General features: G+C 34.3%; 1 protein-coding gene across 1 annotated transcript in view; it reads right to left on the bottom strand.

Annotated features, from left to right (window-relative positions):
* Positions 1–356: 356 nt before the first annotated feature.
* The window catches only part of LOC150107476 (uncharacterized), a 574,892-nt gene continuing 555,718 nt past the window's right edge, over positions 357–19,530 (bottom strand). The window contains exons 25-26 of the mRNA XM_090392109.1: positions 13,655–13,790; positions 357–804 (exon numbers count right to left, since the gene is read on the bottom strand). Of these exons, the coding sequence (XP_090248235.1) occupies positions 13,674–13,790 (117 nt within the window). The 3' untranslated portion in view covers positions 357–804; positions 13,655–13,673. The remainder of the gene's footprint in view (positions 805–13,654; positions 13,791–19,530) is intronic.

Here is a 19,530-nt window from a genome sequence, read left to right as displayed (position 1 = left end):
TAAAAGTATTAAATGAAAATAGAATATCTTAAATAGTGGTATAACTTCAAATTAAAATCTGGAAGCTAGAAAGCATACATTTTTTGGATTCTCTTGTACTTTTTTTTTTTATGAGTTGAGAAATGTTCTATACTTCAGAACCTAAAAACATTGCCTTAACTTATGTCAAGTTACACTGCCAAGCTTGATAATTAATCCAAATGATTAAATAATTAATTGTATATTAAATTATGAGTTCAGTAGTTTGTTTTATGACTTGAAAGAAAATCCATTTTTGTGATTTTCAGATTTTGAAGGCTTTCAATAATCTACAAATACATAAAAGTGGATATGTTTATGCAATGAAATAACGTGCATTAAAAAAGTTCATTTATTTTATAAGTATCATATGTACATTGATTTCTATAGCACTGGAAAAAAACAATCTCCATTTGAAGTGCTGTAAGAATTTTGATGGTGATTAAAAAATACAGGCGACACAACAATTATTACAAGTATTTTTAGGCTGTATGGATACCATACAAAGCTTTAGCTGTCACTTCTAAAGTTAAAAAAATATTTAAATATAGAAGTTTAATAATCTTTACAATTTTTGAGTTGAACGATTTACCAATAAAAAAGAACACTAGTACTGCAGATCTCTTCAATGGACAAGGCAGTTTACATTACAGTAAATTACAAGATATCATATAGTAGAATGTTGCTATTTTAAACTCTTCCAGATGAGATGCAGTGAAACAAAGAAGCTCTTCATATCATGGAACTTGCTAGGTGAAATTTTGCATGTTTGGAATTCCACATTACCTGTTAAAACAGATAGATTAAAAAAAAAAAAAAAAAAGACAAAGTAACTAGATAGAATAATATTCTATGCATTTTTAATAATACTTCAAGTTTTGGAGAAGTCATCATATGGGAAAAACTTGTACTTTGCTTGTGCAAACTCGAACAAAAACTATATAAATAGTTTTAGTATATTCTAGTATACTTAGTAGGTTACCTCTGTGGCATAGTAAAAAAAAAGAAAAAAAACCTCTGATATTATGAACATATAAGAGTTTTCATATGTTTGCCAGTGTCATATGAGAGTGGCAAAAAACTGCTTAGAAAACCACTTGTCTGCTATCTGTAATTGACAGACTACTGATTATTTAAAAACTGTCTCTCCTAGCAAAATTAAATTTACAAGTCTAGTTACTTGGCTGTAACAGGTCACAGTATCTAATACATGAAGTTAAGACAATGATGTTAAAGCATGCAAAGTTTGTTCAGCAAATCACAAAGCTACATTGAATAGCACACTGCAGGAAGTGTATGAAAATTTTACACAATACAGTATAAAAATAGAATATTGCATTAGTTGATATATATGTAGGAGAAGGTCAGTTTATGGCAATCCATCCATATACACATATTAACAGGGATATTATTCAATTTCTGTGTTAAAATAATGCAAATGGCATGTCTGCAGATACATTTATATATATCATCATCATCATCAAATTCCTGCCATGTACCCTCAAGGGGTGTACAGGATATGACAGTACTACATGAAAAATTACATCATTACTAACTTCCTATCTACAATTTTCCTCCAAATCAGTCTGTTACTTGTCAAAACTCCAACATTATCAGATCTTATATTTCTATCGTCTAAGGCACTTTGTACCGTATCAATCCACCTATATCTTGGTCTTCCTCTGGGTCGTTTTCCTGCCAACCTGGCAGAGAACACTTGTTTTGCTAATCTTTCCTCTCCCATTCTATTTAAGTGACCATACCATCTGAGATTAGCTCTGCTAACGCATTCCTGGATGCTGACAATGTCAAGTTCTTTCCTAATATCCTCATTTTTAATATGATATTGCCATTGATGCCATCAGTTCACGCCTCTAATCTTTCTCAGGACTCTCATATCTGCTGTCTCTAGTCTTTGGTCAAGTGTTTTACTTCTGACCCAGCTCTCAGATCCATAAGTTAAAATTGGTTTGAACACTGTCTTGTGTTCAAACCAATTTTATATTACAGTATATATTATTTTATATTACAATTTTATATTACAATTCAAACTTTATATATATATTGTGCCAAAAATCTACTCGCCTCAGGCGAGTTAACAGAAACAATTGTGAGTAAATTTTCAGCCTTGTTCTAAATGCATTCAAATTATTTTATTTTCTTCAGATTATTTACACCTTTTTTGTCATTTTAAAACATCTCATTCACTGTCAAGTTATTTGGATCACAGGTGGTTGCCAATGAATTTATTAATGAGAGTTTTATTTCCATAGAGCTGGAAATAACACTTCTGGATCTGAAATCATTAATTCGAACACTACAGCATTTCACTACTTCCCTTCTTTTTATCTTCTTTAAAGTCCAGAACTTTATTTATTTTTTATATGAAAGGCTGTTCACTGTCACTTTTTCATGGTAATTAAAAATTCGTGCTGTACCTTCTGCCCAACTCCAGCAGCTGTTCTGTCATTGTTGTAACATAACAATTGATAATTTTTAAATGTTTTTTCTTTCTACATAAAAGGCTTCATAAATATCTCTTTCAAGTTCTAAAAATCTCTTTTCTCTTACAGCAATATTATTGAGTTCTATTCACTCGATGCATGCTCCACTTCCGGTTTTATTTCAGTCATGAAGCGAGAAAAATGAGCTACCATTTTATGTTATAGTTGCAGCACTTTACCCCAAAACAGCAAATCTTGCACACTCGTGCGAGAAAACATGTATAGGTGCATGCTGTCAAAGTGAAATACATAGTTCATTATCTCTTGTGTAGTTGGAAAATAAACTGTAACCAGAAATATCTGTAGTCGGAACTGTTGAATGAATAGTTGACCGAGTGGTTAATGTATCCACTCTACAACTACAATAATTAATTCTCACAAAACAATTGATTAACTATGTAGAGTAGTGAAGAAATTAATACGAACAAGTCAAGTTTTTGGTTTTGGTTTGAGTGCTGCATGTTTTAATTGTCTCTACGTTGTTTATTATGATGCTGTATGTTTTTAATGGTGTAAACAAGTTGTTGACATTCATAGTGTTTTATTCATTTTGTGTAGCTATAAAATGGATACATTTCCAAGAAAGGTGTTAGGTGATTTTACAGAGGTTTAGGTACCTTTTCTTGTGATAGAAAAGGAAAACTACAATTACTCACAATCATTTACTAGTAGGAAAAGCAAAATGAATCCAAGATTGCTATAGACTCAAACAGAGAACTGGCAGCTAGTGGGATTAATGTTTCTAACAGGATAGCCCATCGAAGATTGTTGAAAGCATGGAGGACTACCCACATACCAAAAAAGAAACAACTGCTGATGAAGACTATGCAGAAAAAGGAGCTCTAGTGGACAAAAGTGTACAAAGAGATGTATACATGTACAGGTGCATGCTCTCAAGGTGAAATACATAGTTAATTATCTTTTGTGTAGTTGGAAAATAAACTGTAACCAGAAATATCTGTTGGATGAATAGTTGGCCGACTCTACCATTCCTATGGACTGTTGAGAAGTGGAAGTAGGTCATATTCTCAGATGAGAGCAATTTCTTTGTCCAAGGAAAGCAAGTATCCTATGTTTGTATATCAGTAACTGAGAAGACTTCTCCCACCCACCTTCAATAAGCTCCTAAGCATCCAGTTGAAAAGATGCCCTGGGATTGTTTTACACATGATGGTCCAGGATCACTTGTGCTTGTGATGAAAAGTGACCAATGCATAAAAATGATGGAGAAAAGAGTGGTCTCACAGATCCAGAAAGATGAAGAACTCATCTTCCAACAGGATCTCCTCATTCCATGTCACACTTAAAAAAAAAAGTGAAAAAGTTCTTCAAAAATCACAACATTAATTGCTTCAGCAACTTGCTTCAGTCAACTCTCCTGACATGAACCTAATAGAAAATTTGTGGGCCATAATGAAAAAGAGAGTTGGAAAATTAAATTGTGATACAAAATTGTGATTACAATCCATTATAAAAAATATGGTTACAAGATGCAGAAATAAGAAAAATGGGTTCTTCTATGTTGGTAGAGTTCATTCCTAAGTGAATTAATATATTATTAGGAACAGAGGAGAACATGTAAATTATTAGGTAAAGTTGAAGTTTAATTTTTGTACTTATTTTCTTGCAAAATTAAAATTTTTCTTTAAAATATGAGTGTTTGGATTACTTTGTTCGCTACTGTATTTCACTTCATGAACATGTATAGGTTTTTTTTTTTTTTTTTTTTTTCAGCCAAGAAGACAAATATTGAATATCAGTTTTAAAATTTCTCCATTTCATAAAATACTAGTATTGAGAAATAAGATGAAGATTAGTATTTCAGTTACAGGTGGGAATTTTGCCTTAAGCTAATTTACACCAACAAAGGATTTATGTGATTTCCCATTTCTTTAATAATATAATATATACGCTTATGCTATCCCTGTAAAACAATAGTAATCTTTAAAATTTCTCTGCAACACAGGAAAAGTGGAGTCAGTTCCAAAATACACAGTTATCATATAATTGAAATCACCACATCTTAATTAGTTAAGCAAAAAAAAAAAAACTGCATGGGGAGGGGCAATGCCCATGTTGACCAGAAGCCTTACCAATAATATAAACAGTTGATTAAACACATATTTTGTGTTTCAGATGCAGGTGGGAATTTTGCTTAAGCTAATTTACACTATCAAAGGATTTATGTAATTTCACATTTCTTTAATATAATATATACTCTTATGCTATCCCTGTAAAACAATAGTAGCCTTCAAAATCACTTTACTATGCAAGAAAAGTGAAGTCAGTTCCAAAATACAGTTGTCCTATAATTGAAAGCACCATCTTCTGAATAGTTCAGCAAAAAAATAAATAACTACATGTGAATTGAGTGTGTTAAGTGTGTAGAAGAATAATGAAAGGTACAGTTAACCCCTGAACAACATGTGGGTTAGAAGCACTTCCCCCCCCCGCATGCAGTCAAAAATCCACATGTAACTTTTGATTCTCCAAAAACTTAATTACTAATAACTTGCTGTTGACCGGAAGCCTTACCAATAACATATATAGCTGATTAACATATATTTTGTATCTTATATATATTACATGCTGTATTCTTACAATAAAGTAAGCTGGAGAAAAGAAAATCATAAGGAAGAGAAAATACATCTGTAATTGTGTACTGCATTTATCGATACCGTAAGTTTACATCATCTGTTTACAAGATGAATTGTCTGTCTCTCTGTCTACCTACGTCAATATTGTCTTATATGATCCAAATCACTGTAGATATTATACATGTTACTAACACTAGAAATTGAAAATGAAAAGATAATGTGAAAAAAAATTCATATTTATTTACAGGTATAACAAAATGCAACAATATGATTGCTTTATGGTAGCCCAGTGTAATTGATATGACTGCTTCACAGTACACTAGTCTATGCACTAACAAATACATTATTATAAAATTTTTATGGCATACAGTATTACAGTCATATTCATAATACAGTCAATTTTATGAAGTTATGATTTAATACTGCATTTTTACATTTGTTAACATTTCTCTTGTATGCAAATGGTGCTATGTCTCTAAGTGTTTGTGTAAGTTTTGATAAATTTTAATTTTTATAATAGATTTGTGTATATTTTATGGTACTATAAATGATAAAATAGAATAGTATCTACATATATTTTATGCATTCATGACATAGCTAACCTTTTCTTAATTTTTGCAATATTTTAAGGCTATGCGGTTAGCCCGCAAGTTTTTTCAAATTGTCGCAAATCTCCAAAAATTTTTCAGTATATTTATTGCAAAAAAATCAGCTTGTTAGTGGACCTGTGCAGTTGAAACAAGGGTCAACTGTAAACATTCTTAAATTTGGTGTCCTTACTCCCTAATCACCCTATCATACTTTTGTGAAATATTAATATCCTATCCACAGAGTCTGTTGTATCCAAGTAAGGTAGGGAGAGAAAAAATTAATATTTTAAGAAATAAACAAAAATTAGGGAAAACTTACTGATCAGTAAGATACATATTAATTTCATTTTATACAGAATATTATAAATTTTTTTATATTATATGTAGAATTTAAAAAAAATTTAAATCTAATTAAATAAATAATACAGAAAGAAACTATATTTTCTAAAATATGTCTTGTTTTTTATTCATTTTTCATATATGTGTATCATTACAATATTATTTCAATTTTCTCACGAAGAAATTTGCCTGAGATGAATATTCTGGCAAAGAAATTTCTTGCGATGAATTTTCCCTGTGAAGATTATTCTCCATGATGAATTTTCTGGTAAGAAAATTTCCCACAATGAATTCTATCTGCAAAGAATATTCTCCATAATGAATTTTCTAGAGAAGAATTTTCCCGTGATGAATTATCCAAAAAGATTTGTGTGGACACGTTATATTTCATTTCATAAATGTATACTGGTGTCCAAAACCTCAGGACGACCACTATTTGATTTGTCTGAATTTGCAGTTGAAGATTACAACTTAAATTTAGACAAATCAAATTTGTATAACTGAAGATTTTGAATAAAAAGTGGGTACACATTCAAATTTTCAAATAGCATGCAAAGGGTTCACATGGTAGCACTCAATAGGATAAAAGGCAAAAGGCTGTGCTAAGCGAATTGCGTTTGAAGGAAGCTCTTTTTGTGAAGGAATAAAATTGCAAACTTGGATGTCTTTTAGTGTCTCAAAGACATCATCTAGAAGATTTCATGTAGGAAAGAATTATTGGAAAACTTGAATCAAAGAATTACTGATATTGCCAGAGAGTTTGAAATCTCACATAGCACTGTTTCCAGGCTGTGGGCAGCATTTCAAACCAATGGAATGTGTTCCAAACGTTTGCAAAGAGGTCACCCTCACACCACCGTCGAGTATGAAGACTGATTTTTGGTTATAACAGCAAAAGATAATTGATGCATCACGCAAAGTCAGTTTGCAAGTCGGCTGCATTAAAGTTATGCAGATATCTACAAACTTGTGGCAAGATGCCTGCAACAAGTAAGCTTATGTGCCGAAGGCCTGTAGTCTGCATCATCTATCAGCAGCTCATCGTAGAGCATGTTTCAGTTTTTTTCATGCTTTTACTCAGTTTTCATGGTGTTTTCAGTGGTGTTGTATCCATAAAAATTGGACAAGACACCATAGGCTCACATACTCTTTACAGATGAGCGTCATTATAGTCTTTCTCTGATTCTAGACGACACTTGATGTGGTGTGAAAGTGGTACTGTTTACCATCACAAGAACGTTCTCGAAAGGGATAGAAACAGTGATATACTGGGGTCATGATGTGGAGAGGCATTATTATTCTTCTTATTATTGCAGGCAACTCCAAGGAGTCAAAAGACTCATCGAGGGAAGCCGTAAACATCATGTCAAGAACTATCCAACATTTACACAGTATCTATCATACATTGCTTTGAACTCATTCACAGTCATGGTACCCACAACAGACTGGTAACTTGTCTACTGATTAGAATTCCATGTGGTATTCTAATCTGTCAAAGACCTTTGCAAAGTCCAGCAGTATCACCATAAACGCATTACCTTTATCCAACTCAGCTGTCACTGTATAATAAAACGTGAGCAATTTACATAGGCATGACCTACCCTTCACAAAACTATGCTGCCCTCCATACAGTATCCCATTTCCATCTATCCGTTCCTGTATTTTGCTCTTCACCAACTTCTCCAATACTTTGACAACTCCTGATATGCTGATCAGTCGGTAATTTGCATCATTCTTGGAGCTTCCTCCTTTATGCAATGAAACTATTTTCCCCCTCAGGACTAACCCAGAGCTCAAACTTAAATTAAACAATATGGTCAAGTACACTGACAATTCCGTCACCACTTCACATAAAACTTGAACTGGTATACCATCTAATCCCACAGTTGTATTCATATTAAGGTTCTGTAATATGCTATGTGCCTCCATTTCATTTACCTCGGTTTCTGTAATAAGCCTTTGGCTCTTTCCTTCCTGTAATATCACCACCTGGATGGTGGTGATATTATCCAGATATACTCTTGCAAACTGTTCACTTAGTAATTCTACTATTTCAACTGATTCAGTTATCTCCCTGCCATCAGTATTCATTAAAATCATTCTGCCATATACATTCTTTCTTTTATTTGCAGCATATCGAAAGAACTGGTTGGAATTCTCTTTAGCCTGCATTGCTCTCTTCCTTTCATAATCTGCTTTTGCCTTTCTTACCACACTAGTTACTCTTCTGGCCTGTGCCTTGTACTGTTCATGTGCCTGCAGGTCACTTTTCTTCTTAATTCCCTCCACAGTTGTTTCTTTTTTTGCAGCTCCAGCTTGATGATGGTATTCATCCATTTAACTCCCATTTGATTTACTCTTCTCACTGTAGGTAAGCAGTCTTACCTCCTTCAAACACTGCTTTACCACTTCCCATGTGCTATCAACATCCAGCCCTTACCAAACACGGCACGGCGATGACTTTTTCCCAGCATGCAACCCAGGGCTCACCTTAAAAAATAATTAAATAAATAAATACATATCCAACATCTTCGCTGAGTTGTATATTTTAACTTATTAGAATACATTATGTTAAAGATACCAAGCAATTTTAAACCTGGTTTTACTCCATTTCCCAAGTAAGCAAACAGACTAAAAGTCAAGTTTGCACCTGCAATTGATGCAAGTCTAACTGATCCCACAGGTAGTGCAGGACCAGGGAAACTCGTGGCAAAGGTGGAACAAGCTCCGATCACTAATCTTAATATTTACCCTTAATGCCAAAACACATCTCCAAGAAGGGGATGGCTTGCATCAATTGCAGGCGCAAACTTGACTTTTAGTCTGTTTGCTTACTTGGGAAATGGAGTAAAACCAGGTTTAAAATTGCTTGGTATCTTTAACATATTTATACCCAAGGTAAAAATACTTTCTACATTTATATCTCCTCCAGAGATTTTTATTTAATAAGGTTAAAACACCTTATGGTAACTCGTTTTGGTGAAATACTTACAAGCTCTGTTTATTACTAAATCTTGGTATTGGTATTTCTAGCCTAGCTCCCACTGACGAGACCTCAATAAAGGTCGAAACCGGTCTGGGTAGTGGCCCCTTGCCTTTAATACAAAACATCATACATCCCCTTCTTGGAGATGTGTTTTGGCATTAAGGGTAAATATTAAGATTAGTGATCGGAGCTTGTTCCACCTTTGCCACGAGTTGCCCTGGTCCTGCACTACCTGTGGGATCAGTTAGACTTGCATCAATTGCAGGCGCAAACTTGACTTTTAGTCTGTTTGCTTACTTGGGAAATGGAGTAAAACCAGGTTTAAAATTGCTTGGTATCTTTAACATATTTATACCCAAGGTAAAAATACTTTCTACCTTATTAGAATACAATTTTATTAAGTAGAGTGATACCAAAAAAAAAAAAAAATGCAATAAAAAAACAAACACTATCAACTGTTTTAGTAATAAAAAGTAATAAGAAAATAAAACAAACATCCTATTTCCAAGTCATCTATCTCTGGGATATACTGACTTACAAGTTTTTGTCCCGTTCAGTTGTTGCATCATTTTCGCCAAGCAGCCAGACATGGTGTGATTCCTTTACCATCATTTTATATATTTTTTTGTGTTTTGTAAAGAATTTATCAGCTTTCTAAAATGTGTATATATGTGGATTTGGATTTAATTAAATTGTAAGTCATTAAAATATGGATTGGAAGTATTTATTATTAATTTAATGTCAAAACCACACAAAGAAACAAATATATTCAAATGAAGAGGATATTAGAGAATTTAAGGAATACTGGACTGAAAAAGTTGGTATGATTAAGAAAGATAATAAAGCATTATGCATTTTATGTTCCAAATCAGTTGTTTGTAGGACTTCTGTAAAGAGAGATTTTGAAACTGTTCATAAGAACTTAAGCAATAAAAGTGAGCAAGAACAAAGAGAATTAATTTCTTGTTGACTGAGGAAGACAAAAAAAGAAAGAAAGAAACAGTTCGATAATTTGATGAAATTTCATGAGTTGGATTCGGTATACGAAGGACTAATAATGTATAACAATGTTCGTTGGCTTAGTCGAGGTCTTGTTCTAAAATGATTTGTTGAATGCCTGGATGAGATAAATCTCTTTTTGACTAATCAACAAATGTCTTATAAAAAAAAATGTATGACATTGTGTGGGTTTGTAAACATTTTTTTTTTTTTTTGCAGATTATTGCAAACATTTAAATGACTTGAACCTTAAACTACAGGGCTCTGGTTAAACTCTTGATGTTTTGTTTGATGATATAAGGCATTTGAAATGAAACGAGCAATTTTATAGGAGGGATGTAGATGGCGAGAGATTTAGATATTTTCCAAACCTAAAGAAATACATCAATGATCTCCAAAAGGATGAGAAAACCAACTGCCAATGTCTTTAAAAGCTATTTTTAAACATCAGTGTGTCAACTGTTGAGCAGTTCTCTCTAAGATTTGTTAAGTTCAGAGAATTAGAAGAGACTGCAAAATTCAATAAGTTTCTAGAAAACTGGATGAATTAAACTTGCAAGTGTTTTTGTGGATAAATATGGATGATTTTGAAATGAAGTTGATTGATTTTCAAAATATCTCAATTTGGAGGCAGGAATTTGCTGACCTCAGAGTTAACTTGGAAAATAATGAAAAGGAGCAATTAGAGATGGAAATAACAGAAAGAAGTGCAGAAAACGAGGTACTAAGGACTTGGAATATTATTCCAGAAACTTTTGTATGTTTAAATACCCTTGCAAAAGCATTATTATCCATTTTGCATCTACATATTCTTGTGAATCATTGTTCTCAGTGATGAACTTTGTTAATTCTCGTAATAGATCGTAGTAGCCTTACAGATGAAACTAGTAGCGTATACATATCTCTACAGGTTACAAAATATAAACCTGATATACGTGTAAATAATCTGTCATGAGTGATGCAGCAGCAGAAGTCTCATTGATGCTAAATAAATAAAACATCCACTATTTTTCTTTCTCTAGTTTTGATTTGATGTTTTCTGCTAAAAAATGCTAAAGATTAACTTCTAAAAGAAGTTAACTTTAGCATTTTTTAGCAGAAAATATATTATGTAGTTAAAATAACATTTTATTTTACCTGCAATTTTTATGTATTACTTGTAAGGGATTACTTGTCCGCGCGGTTAGCCTAGTGGCTTTGCGCTTCGCAACCATATGCCTGGGGAAGGAGTGTCCTAGGTTCGATTCCCGTCGGAGACGTGAGGAGCTCAAGGATCTTCCTCAGCCATAGCCAAGTTAGCCGGTCTTGGGCGCGGGCAGTAGGGTTTTTTCCGCCAGTTTATCTGGTGTTTTTCATCCCGCAAGCAGGCAAACTGGCCCCGTGAACACACAGGGATACAGCCAAGAATACCTTGAGGCATAGGAGTGACCATTCTATCCTCGTATTTCGGTTACGAAATCCAAGCATGCTTGGAAAGTTGTGTGCCTTAAAAGGCCTGTTAAAGCCATTGGGATAGATGAGACTTGTAAGGGATTAAGAATTAATAAAAGAATCTTTTATTTTATTTTTATTATTTAATTTTATTTTCTTTTATTGTGCTTTAGTCAATTAAAATGATTATGATATTGTGCACTGTAATATATTGGAGAAATTTGAAAAAAACTTATGTCTGATTGATCTTTATGGAAAAAAAAAAAAAAAATCAGAATTATTGTTTACTGTTTTGCTGATGTTAAACATTGCATCTTTAAATGTGTGGCTGTATATGGCAGCTAGAATTACACTTAAAGGAAAATAAAAAAATATCCACGCTATCAACAAGGTAGAAGGACTTATAAGTAAAAACTCCGTCACTAATTTTTACATTCATTCATTCATTCAATCTTGCATCTCTTACAATATTCTTTGATTTTATCGCTCTAGTGTGATTTTTGATTATTTGAAAAGGTTCTCCAATACTGAAAAGACACCAAATAATAATATGTTCCACAAAATTTCGGTTGGCATGTGAGAAAAATTTGCATCAAAGATTTGGCGATATTGGCATGCACACTTGAAAAGGTTGCCCAACCCTACCCTAGTCTATAGCAGCATCCAACTGTATATTTTGTTCTTCTGGCCTTAGTTTCACACAAGATAGTCTCAAATGTGCTATTTTCACTATCCTGCAATTGAACTTCTACTCTCTTTGGTTGCAGTTCATCGGCTATCATCAATTACCCCCCCCCCCCATTCTTTTCTCTCTATCCTCCCTGAATACATTATACCCTTCACATTCTATCCTACCAACTATATCATCTTCTGTTAGCCATGTCTCACTAATACCAATAACCTTAGGCCAGGATGAGCCAGCCAATGCCAAAAATTCCTTCTGCTTGTTCTGAATGCTCCTGGCATTAGTGTACATAAAGTGCAATAGGCCCCCACCACTATCCTGAAGCTTTATACTAACTATCCCATTCTGGTTTGTTCCCAGTGGCACTAACTTAGGCATATCATATACATTTTATACACATCCTTATACTCAACTGCCTCACGGATGTCTGCATATCCCCCCCCCCCCCCAAAAAAAACCTCTACTACTTTCCCTGATTCTGCACATCCACTTTCACTTCATTCAACAACACTTTTTCCAGTCTCTGAACACCAATCCTTTCAGATGTAAACCATCCTTCCTGTATATAAGTCCTTTTGCTTGTCAAACTCACTCCACACCACTCCTCCTGCATAACCTCCACATCGAGTCATTCGCTATTATGGCCCTCCTCCTCAGCTCTACTGTGTCATACCGCAGCAACAGACACACTATCTTAACTCTCTCATTCTTTTCTTTTGCTATTTACAGTAATTCTTTCATGTTCTCTCTCATGCCACTCTTTTCTCCTTTTAAATGATTCGTTCCAGCCACTACGATCACATCTATCACACACAAGCAGTGCAGATACTTATGGAGACAATGATATTAATTGAATCGAGTGGCCAGCACACTCTGTAGATCTCAACCCCCATAGAACATGTTTGGGATGCAATAGTTAGATGATTGCTGCTCAAAATTCCCCTCCAGAAAACAAATAAGGTCTTAACCTTATCCTGAAGGAGTAGTGGACCAGTTCACCTCAAGAAATCCTGAATCACTTGGTGCCAAGCATGGTATGACATTGTGAGAGCTGCATCTCAGTTCAGGTGGCCATATTTTATACTGAAATGTCTCTCTGCATAGTTTTCTGTAAGCACTGTACATCAATTCCTTAACTACATCCTTAGGAAATGTGTAACTTTCGTCAAAAACATAATGTAATTTAATTTGTACAAAATTTATAACACATTTTTTGTGTAATATAATTTATTAGTATGCTGGCAATAAATTTATGTCCACATTTAGCTGTAGTCATGATCATATCAGTTAAAAATGTAGTTCATCCTTAGGTTTTGAACACTAGTGTAGTTAACAATTCTGGGCTACTTCTGTATCTGGATAGATGTAAATCTCAAACATACAGATGAATTCTTCTTTGATGTCTTCCTACTGGTAATGATCAAAATACAGAACCTTTATGTTTACTATATAAGATATAAGCTTTAAATTATTTTTTCTGCTAGATCTACAAGTGCATTTCTTACCTGATTGAAATATGTGTTACTAAACTGGACAAAACTGTTTGTTGAAAGCAGATTTTTTCACAGGACATATGATCTGGCTTGTTTTAATAGTGTCACCACTTGAGTGGATGCCCAGTAACGTAGTCATCTTGTTTGCCTACAGTAGAAGCATGAATGAAAATATACTGAACAAAAATTTGAGCTTATATTAATGATCAAATTTGACCAATAATTTTCAATATAATTTTTGATGTTTTAGTGGACAGTAATAAAAATGTAAAAAGTGTGCCATTGAATGATTATATGCAACCAACTCAAATAATAATAATAATAAAATGTTTATATAATCATCAACTATGTTTTACTGGATGACAGTCATGCAAAAAGACTATGTTTTGAGAAATCCAATAAGGAAAGTGGAATCTAAGAAAGTAGTTACAGTATTTCTGTATAATGTGTGAAACACTGATATATATACTATATGTTACACTTAAATCAGTGAAGTGACTATTTGTGTTTGAAAGGTGCATTTCAAGACTTTCAGCAACATTTAAAAAAAAAAAAAAAAGGGAGAGCATAACAAATTTTATGAGTACTGAAAAATACATCATTCTGAAATCATAATCAAGGATATTTAACAGAAAAAAAATCAAACACTCAGGAAACTTCATTCCTAGCACAAGTTTTAGCCATCTTTTGTGACAGCGAGGAAGGACTAAAAACAGAGAATGATGTGGTGAGTGCAGAGACATTGAACATATCTCAATAACATGCACATAAAGTTCAGTGTGATCTATCATAAGAATCCAACAAACATAACATAAAAATCATAATTTAATCTTGTCTTGTTCTAAGCTTTACACACGAACCATTGAAATTCTTTAGCTGTGTATTTCATAACCATGACCGTCTCGAGGATAAGGTGTGTGTCCTATGTCTGACAATGCGTGTGTGTTCACGGGGCCAGTTTACCTGTTCTGGGGTAGACGAAAAACCTGAATTTCTGGCTGAAAAAACCCCTTACCTCTGTATGAGACCAGCTAACTCACCTTTAGTCGAAAGAGATCAGATAAAGGTTCCTCACGTCTTGGATGGGAATTGAACAAAGTTCTTTCCAACCAAAGGGCTTCATCTATACCAACTGAGCTACAGATGCTCTCATAATTCAATCTACAATTAAAGAAATAAGCTAACAGTAATGTGATAAGTTACACAGAACTACCTTCCTAGAACTGCAAAATTCTTAGTCATTTCCATTTAAATTCAGTATATGGAGAAGAGCTTCACCACTTTCCTTACACAGTGTTATACTCTGATAACTTAAGAATGTGAAAATTTCAGTTATCATGATGTAACAAGAGAAGAAATAAAAACCCTCTATAGATAACTAAGTAAACAAGCTTGTTCCTAAGCAGATATCATTAAGAGCCTTTGAAAGTAACGAATACAAAAAATAAAAAGAAAGAAAAACATGCTTGCATCCAAGTGAAAAATATAGCTAAAATTGTTTATTGAACTAAATAAAAAAAGAAAAGAAAGGGAATTTTATTACAGTTGTGATAAGATAAAATAAGGTTAAATAAAGCAAAGAAAATTAGTCATAGGATTTTGTATGTGAGAGGCTAGTTTTTACAATTGAAATAAGAGATTAAAGATTCGAGTTAATTCTTAGAAAATTTTGGAAAGGAGATTAATTTAGTATAGATGACATAGAGGTTAGCTTAAACAAAAACCAAAGTTCAAGGTCATAATTCCCGAATTTGAGACTTTGTCACGTGTCAGTCGTGTGCACATGAACCGCATGATGTTTTGGCAGAAAAACGCCACTCTAATTGGTCAGTGATATTGACTCTAGTAAGGTTGGAAGAAAAGAAATTGAAGAAGGTGCTGGTAGGGGTCATCGTATAAAAGGGTTAGGACCCCCCCCCCCCCCAAGTGGCTTTTTTCCTCAGAGTTTTTCTTCACGAGTCTTCGTATAGGTCTCACGCAGTTTTCCTGAGTGACAGGTTAGGAGTTTTCTCCGTCCGACACAATAAGGAAACAAAGTGTGCGGGATTTTGATTCCGTGTTCTTATTGTAAGAAATGAGGGACACCGTTTAGTTAAAAAAAGAGAGATGATAATGTCAGTGTGTTTCATCGTCCAGTGATTGTAACGAGAGAAAGAAAATTCTATAAAGGAGTCAGTGCCGATGTGGTGAATTTCACAGCCATAGAATAGATGATCCTATGTATGTTCTTGAATTGAAGAATGTAAGGTAAAGATGGTGAGAGCCCATCTTAATGCCAAAAGAACTTAGGAGTGATAAGTTATAGAAGAGTTCGCCCTAGGAAGGTAAAATATCGGAAAAAGGTAGAGACCTGTGTAGAAGACCCAAGTCAAAAGGTACTGTAAAATCTCATGTCAATTCAAATCATATGTAACTGTAGTCATTGTTCATTTACTGAACAGTTGAAAGTATAAATGAGAATTATACTAGGACTTTAGTACATGTCAAACTAGAATAAAAATGAGTTTGTTATTATTAATTAATACGTAATTCATGTGCCTATAGGTTTATGCATGTATACAGTGCATTGTATTTTAATTAAGAGAGTTTTAAAGGTCAAAAGTGTGTATTAGCTCAGCGAAAGGATAAATGTAATCCATATTGTCTTAGTGAGAAAATTAGAGTAACTGATTATATATGTCCTAGAAAATACAGAATTATAGCGTGATCAAACCAGTAAGGGGTTAGACAAAGGATCAACTAGTTCTAGGATTATACTTGTTTGTATGTATAGAATCTGTTATGGCAATATGATCACAATTCTCATGTGGGATCTTAACCTAATACTTGTGTTTAGAAAGTGAAAATTTGTATTATATATTCTTAGTACTGAATTGAGTTTTATTTGATAAAGAATGAATTGTACTATGTTCAAGAGTTCAATAAACTTTTGTTCATTAAATTGCCGCTCAATGTACCACTTGTAACAATGTATGAACCTAATCACGTGGGGGGGGGGGGGGGAATTTGTTAAGTTTTGAGATAAAGGTCACGACTGCATATTATTTTTGCACTCAGACATATTTTGGTAATTGCTCCTTGTTTTTGAATTTTATATCTTAAACTAAATGTCCTGAAAGGTGCAGTATAATATATATATTTAGGGACACTAAGGGGAGAAGAAGCTTGAATATTTGTATTTGGGTGATATCTCGTATATAAATAAGATTTGGACAAAGACAAGTAGAGTTTCACATGTAAGGATAGCTGAAAGCATAATAATCGTAAATTGGGACACAACATAAATGGCACAGCCAGCAGTATGTAGTTTAGCTAATTAAATCCTAATTACAAGCTATTCACAGCAAGTTGGTTTTTGGGTGCAGGTCAGACAACTGAGAGGCAAAAGTTTAATTAAGTGTTGTTGAAAATTTTAAAGAGTAAATTACTGTAAACTGGATGCAAGTATGACTGATCCCTCTAGTAGTTTAGGCATGGATAAGTGCAAGTGTAGCTCAGTGGATGTGGCGTTTGCACACTACGGCGCTTGGCCGCACGAAGGAAGACTTGGTTTCGAGTCTTGTCGGTGACTAGAGGAAATTTTTCTAAGCCTTTTTCCGACTGGTTCCTGAGTTAGTCGATCTCTGGCACGAGCAAGCGGGATTTTTCTCCTGGAAACTCGGGTTTTTCATTCCGTAAACTCAAGAAAATCGACCATAGAACTCACATTATTTCAGACATTAAATACGAGTGTTAGGGTTAGGGACCACGAGATGGTGGCACCTGTAGAGCCGTCTCTCTTCACTGTGTGACACTTAATTAGTGATAGCCTTAGGCCAGCTAACTGTGATTGGGTACCAGTGTAGATTGAACTGCCCACTCAGTCTCCAAAAGTTAGATAGGGCTAAAAACGGCCTTGCCTACTCCCTGTATATATGGGAATAAAAAGGCGTTAGCTGATTTTTTTTTTTTTTTGTTGTTTTTTGATATTAACCCCACAATTTTTGGGCGAGGAGACTGATAACATCCTCAATTTTTTTAGTTATACAGAAGAGCTTAGAAGAGTTGGAGGATGGACTGATTTTCAGCTGTTAGTCTTGCTCCGGAGTAAACTGGTGGGATAAGCTAAAGCTTTCCTGTATTCCTCCCCCATTTTCAAGGAAACCTGGATTACTCCCGATTTAAGACAGTCCTAATTTCTGAGTTCTCAAAACTGGGAAGCTTAGGACCTAACTTATGGAAGCTCCAGAAGTGTACTCAGAAGGAGAAGGAAAGTGTAGCTGAGTTACTGATGGTAGTGAAGAAAAGTCTCACTTGGACTGGGCCATCTTCCAACAATTCAGACAGGGAGTCAAACCTGAGTTAAAGGAAACGGCATTCGATAAAAGATTGTCCAGTTTAAGTGAGTATTACGATGCTGTCAAGGAATGTGAACAATTGCTTGGAGATCTCTTTCCCGCACCTGTTCTAGGGTCAATAAACATAATTGAAGAGAAGGGAAATTCTGAAAAGAGGCAAGGACATAATAAAGAGAGTAAGGAAAGGAGAGAAAGACCTAAGGCAAGAGAGAGAGAGAGAGAGAGAGACTAGAAGAAGATAATAGGCTGGTGATAAACAAGTTGAAGACTCATATACTGATTCAGATAATATCAGTTATTGTGAAGCAAGAAATAGAAATGCTCCAAAAACCCATTATAGATCGGTTAAATAAGGTGATGAGATAACTGGGAACATTATCTGTAAAGACCTCCAGAGCCTGATTATAGCAGAGATGAGGAAACAACCACTAAGTTAATTAAAGAGGAAGTTGAGCGTCTGCAAAGACCTCTTCTTGACCGAATCGATTCTGTAATGCAGAGACTGTCAGAAATCACCCCACAACAAACAACAGCTAATCCTCAAAATCAAGGGAGAGTTTGTGACCAAAGAGGTTTCAATTGTAACAAACTGGGACATTTTGCTTGAAACTGTTACATCAACAAGAAACGCTTTAGTAGAGGTTATGATGGAGAGTTGGATTCACATACTTATACAAACAGAGTATGGAAAAGGGAGCAAGGAACAAAGGAGCATCCTTACGAGATGGAGGTGAAGGCCAGTGCATATGGAAGACACTGCAATGCTTTGCTGGACACCGGGGCTCCATCATCCATCATATATGAGGATTACTTTAAAATAATAGAGCCTTATGCCAAAGATAATATCACTCACCTTAAGCAAAGAGTGAGAGTATCAGGTGTCACAACTTCCACGACTCGTGCTTCTAGGTCTGTAAATCTAAAGTTATACCTGCCTGAGTTCAAACTATGTGTTTGGCAGGAGTTTCTGGTCCTATCAGGGTCCTATCTTGCACACATCAAGCTGATCCTGGGTAGGGATTTCCTGTGAAGGTATAACTTTAGATGTAATTATATGAGGAAGAAAATATACCTATTGGGAAGGAGACAGATTACAAGAAGGGGGCAAACTCCAGAGTTACGTAAAGAAGGAAGAAATGAGCCTCAGGAGAGGAACCATAAATCCCACGTGAATAAAGTGAAGAGATGAGCAGTTAATCAATAAATGAGGAGTTAATCAGTGAAAAGAAATCAAAAGTAGTTAAAGTTAAATCAGAGGTAAATTCCTGCAAGGTTAGAAGAGGAAGGAGAAATAAAAAACAGATTAGTTAAGTACATCAGTCATGAGTTAATGGATAATGCATACATTATAAAAGGGATGAGATAAAAAGAAAAACCGGATATGAGAAGAGGAACACTTCGCAAGAAAATTAAAAAAAAAAAAAAAAATTATTAAAAGGGAGGACCTTTGTTACACCCTGATAACGTAAGAATGTGAAAATTTCAGTTATCATGATGTAATAAGAGAAGAAATAAAAACCCTGTATAGATAACTAAGTAAGCAAGCTTGTT

This window comes from Typopeltis vanoorti, chromosome 4, assembly GCF_054136105.1.
Source record: "Typopeltis vanoorti isolate ZY-2024b chromosome 4, IOZ_Tvanoo_1.0, whole genome shotgun sequence".
Classification (NCBI taxonomy): Eukaryota; Metazoa; Arthropoda; class Arachnida; order Uropygi; family Thelyphonidae; genus Typopeltis; species Typopeltis vanoorti.
This window is presented reverse-complemented; position numbering and strand designations above follow the sequence as displayed.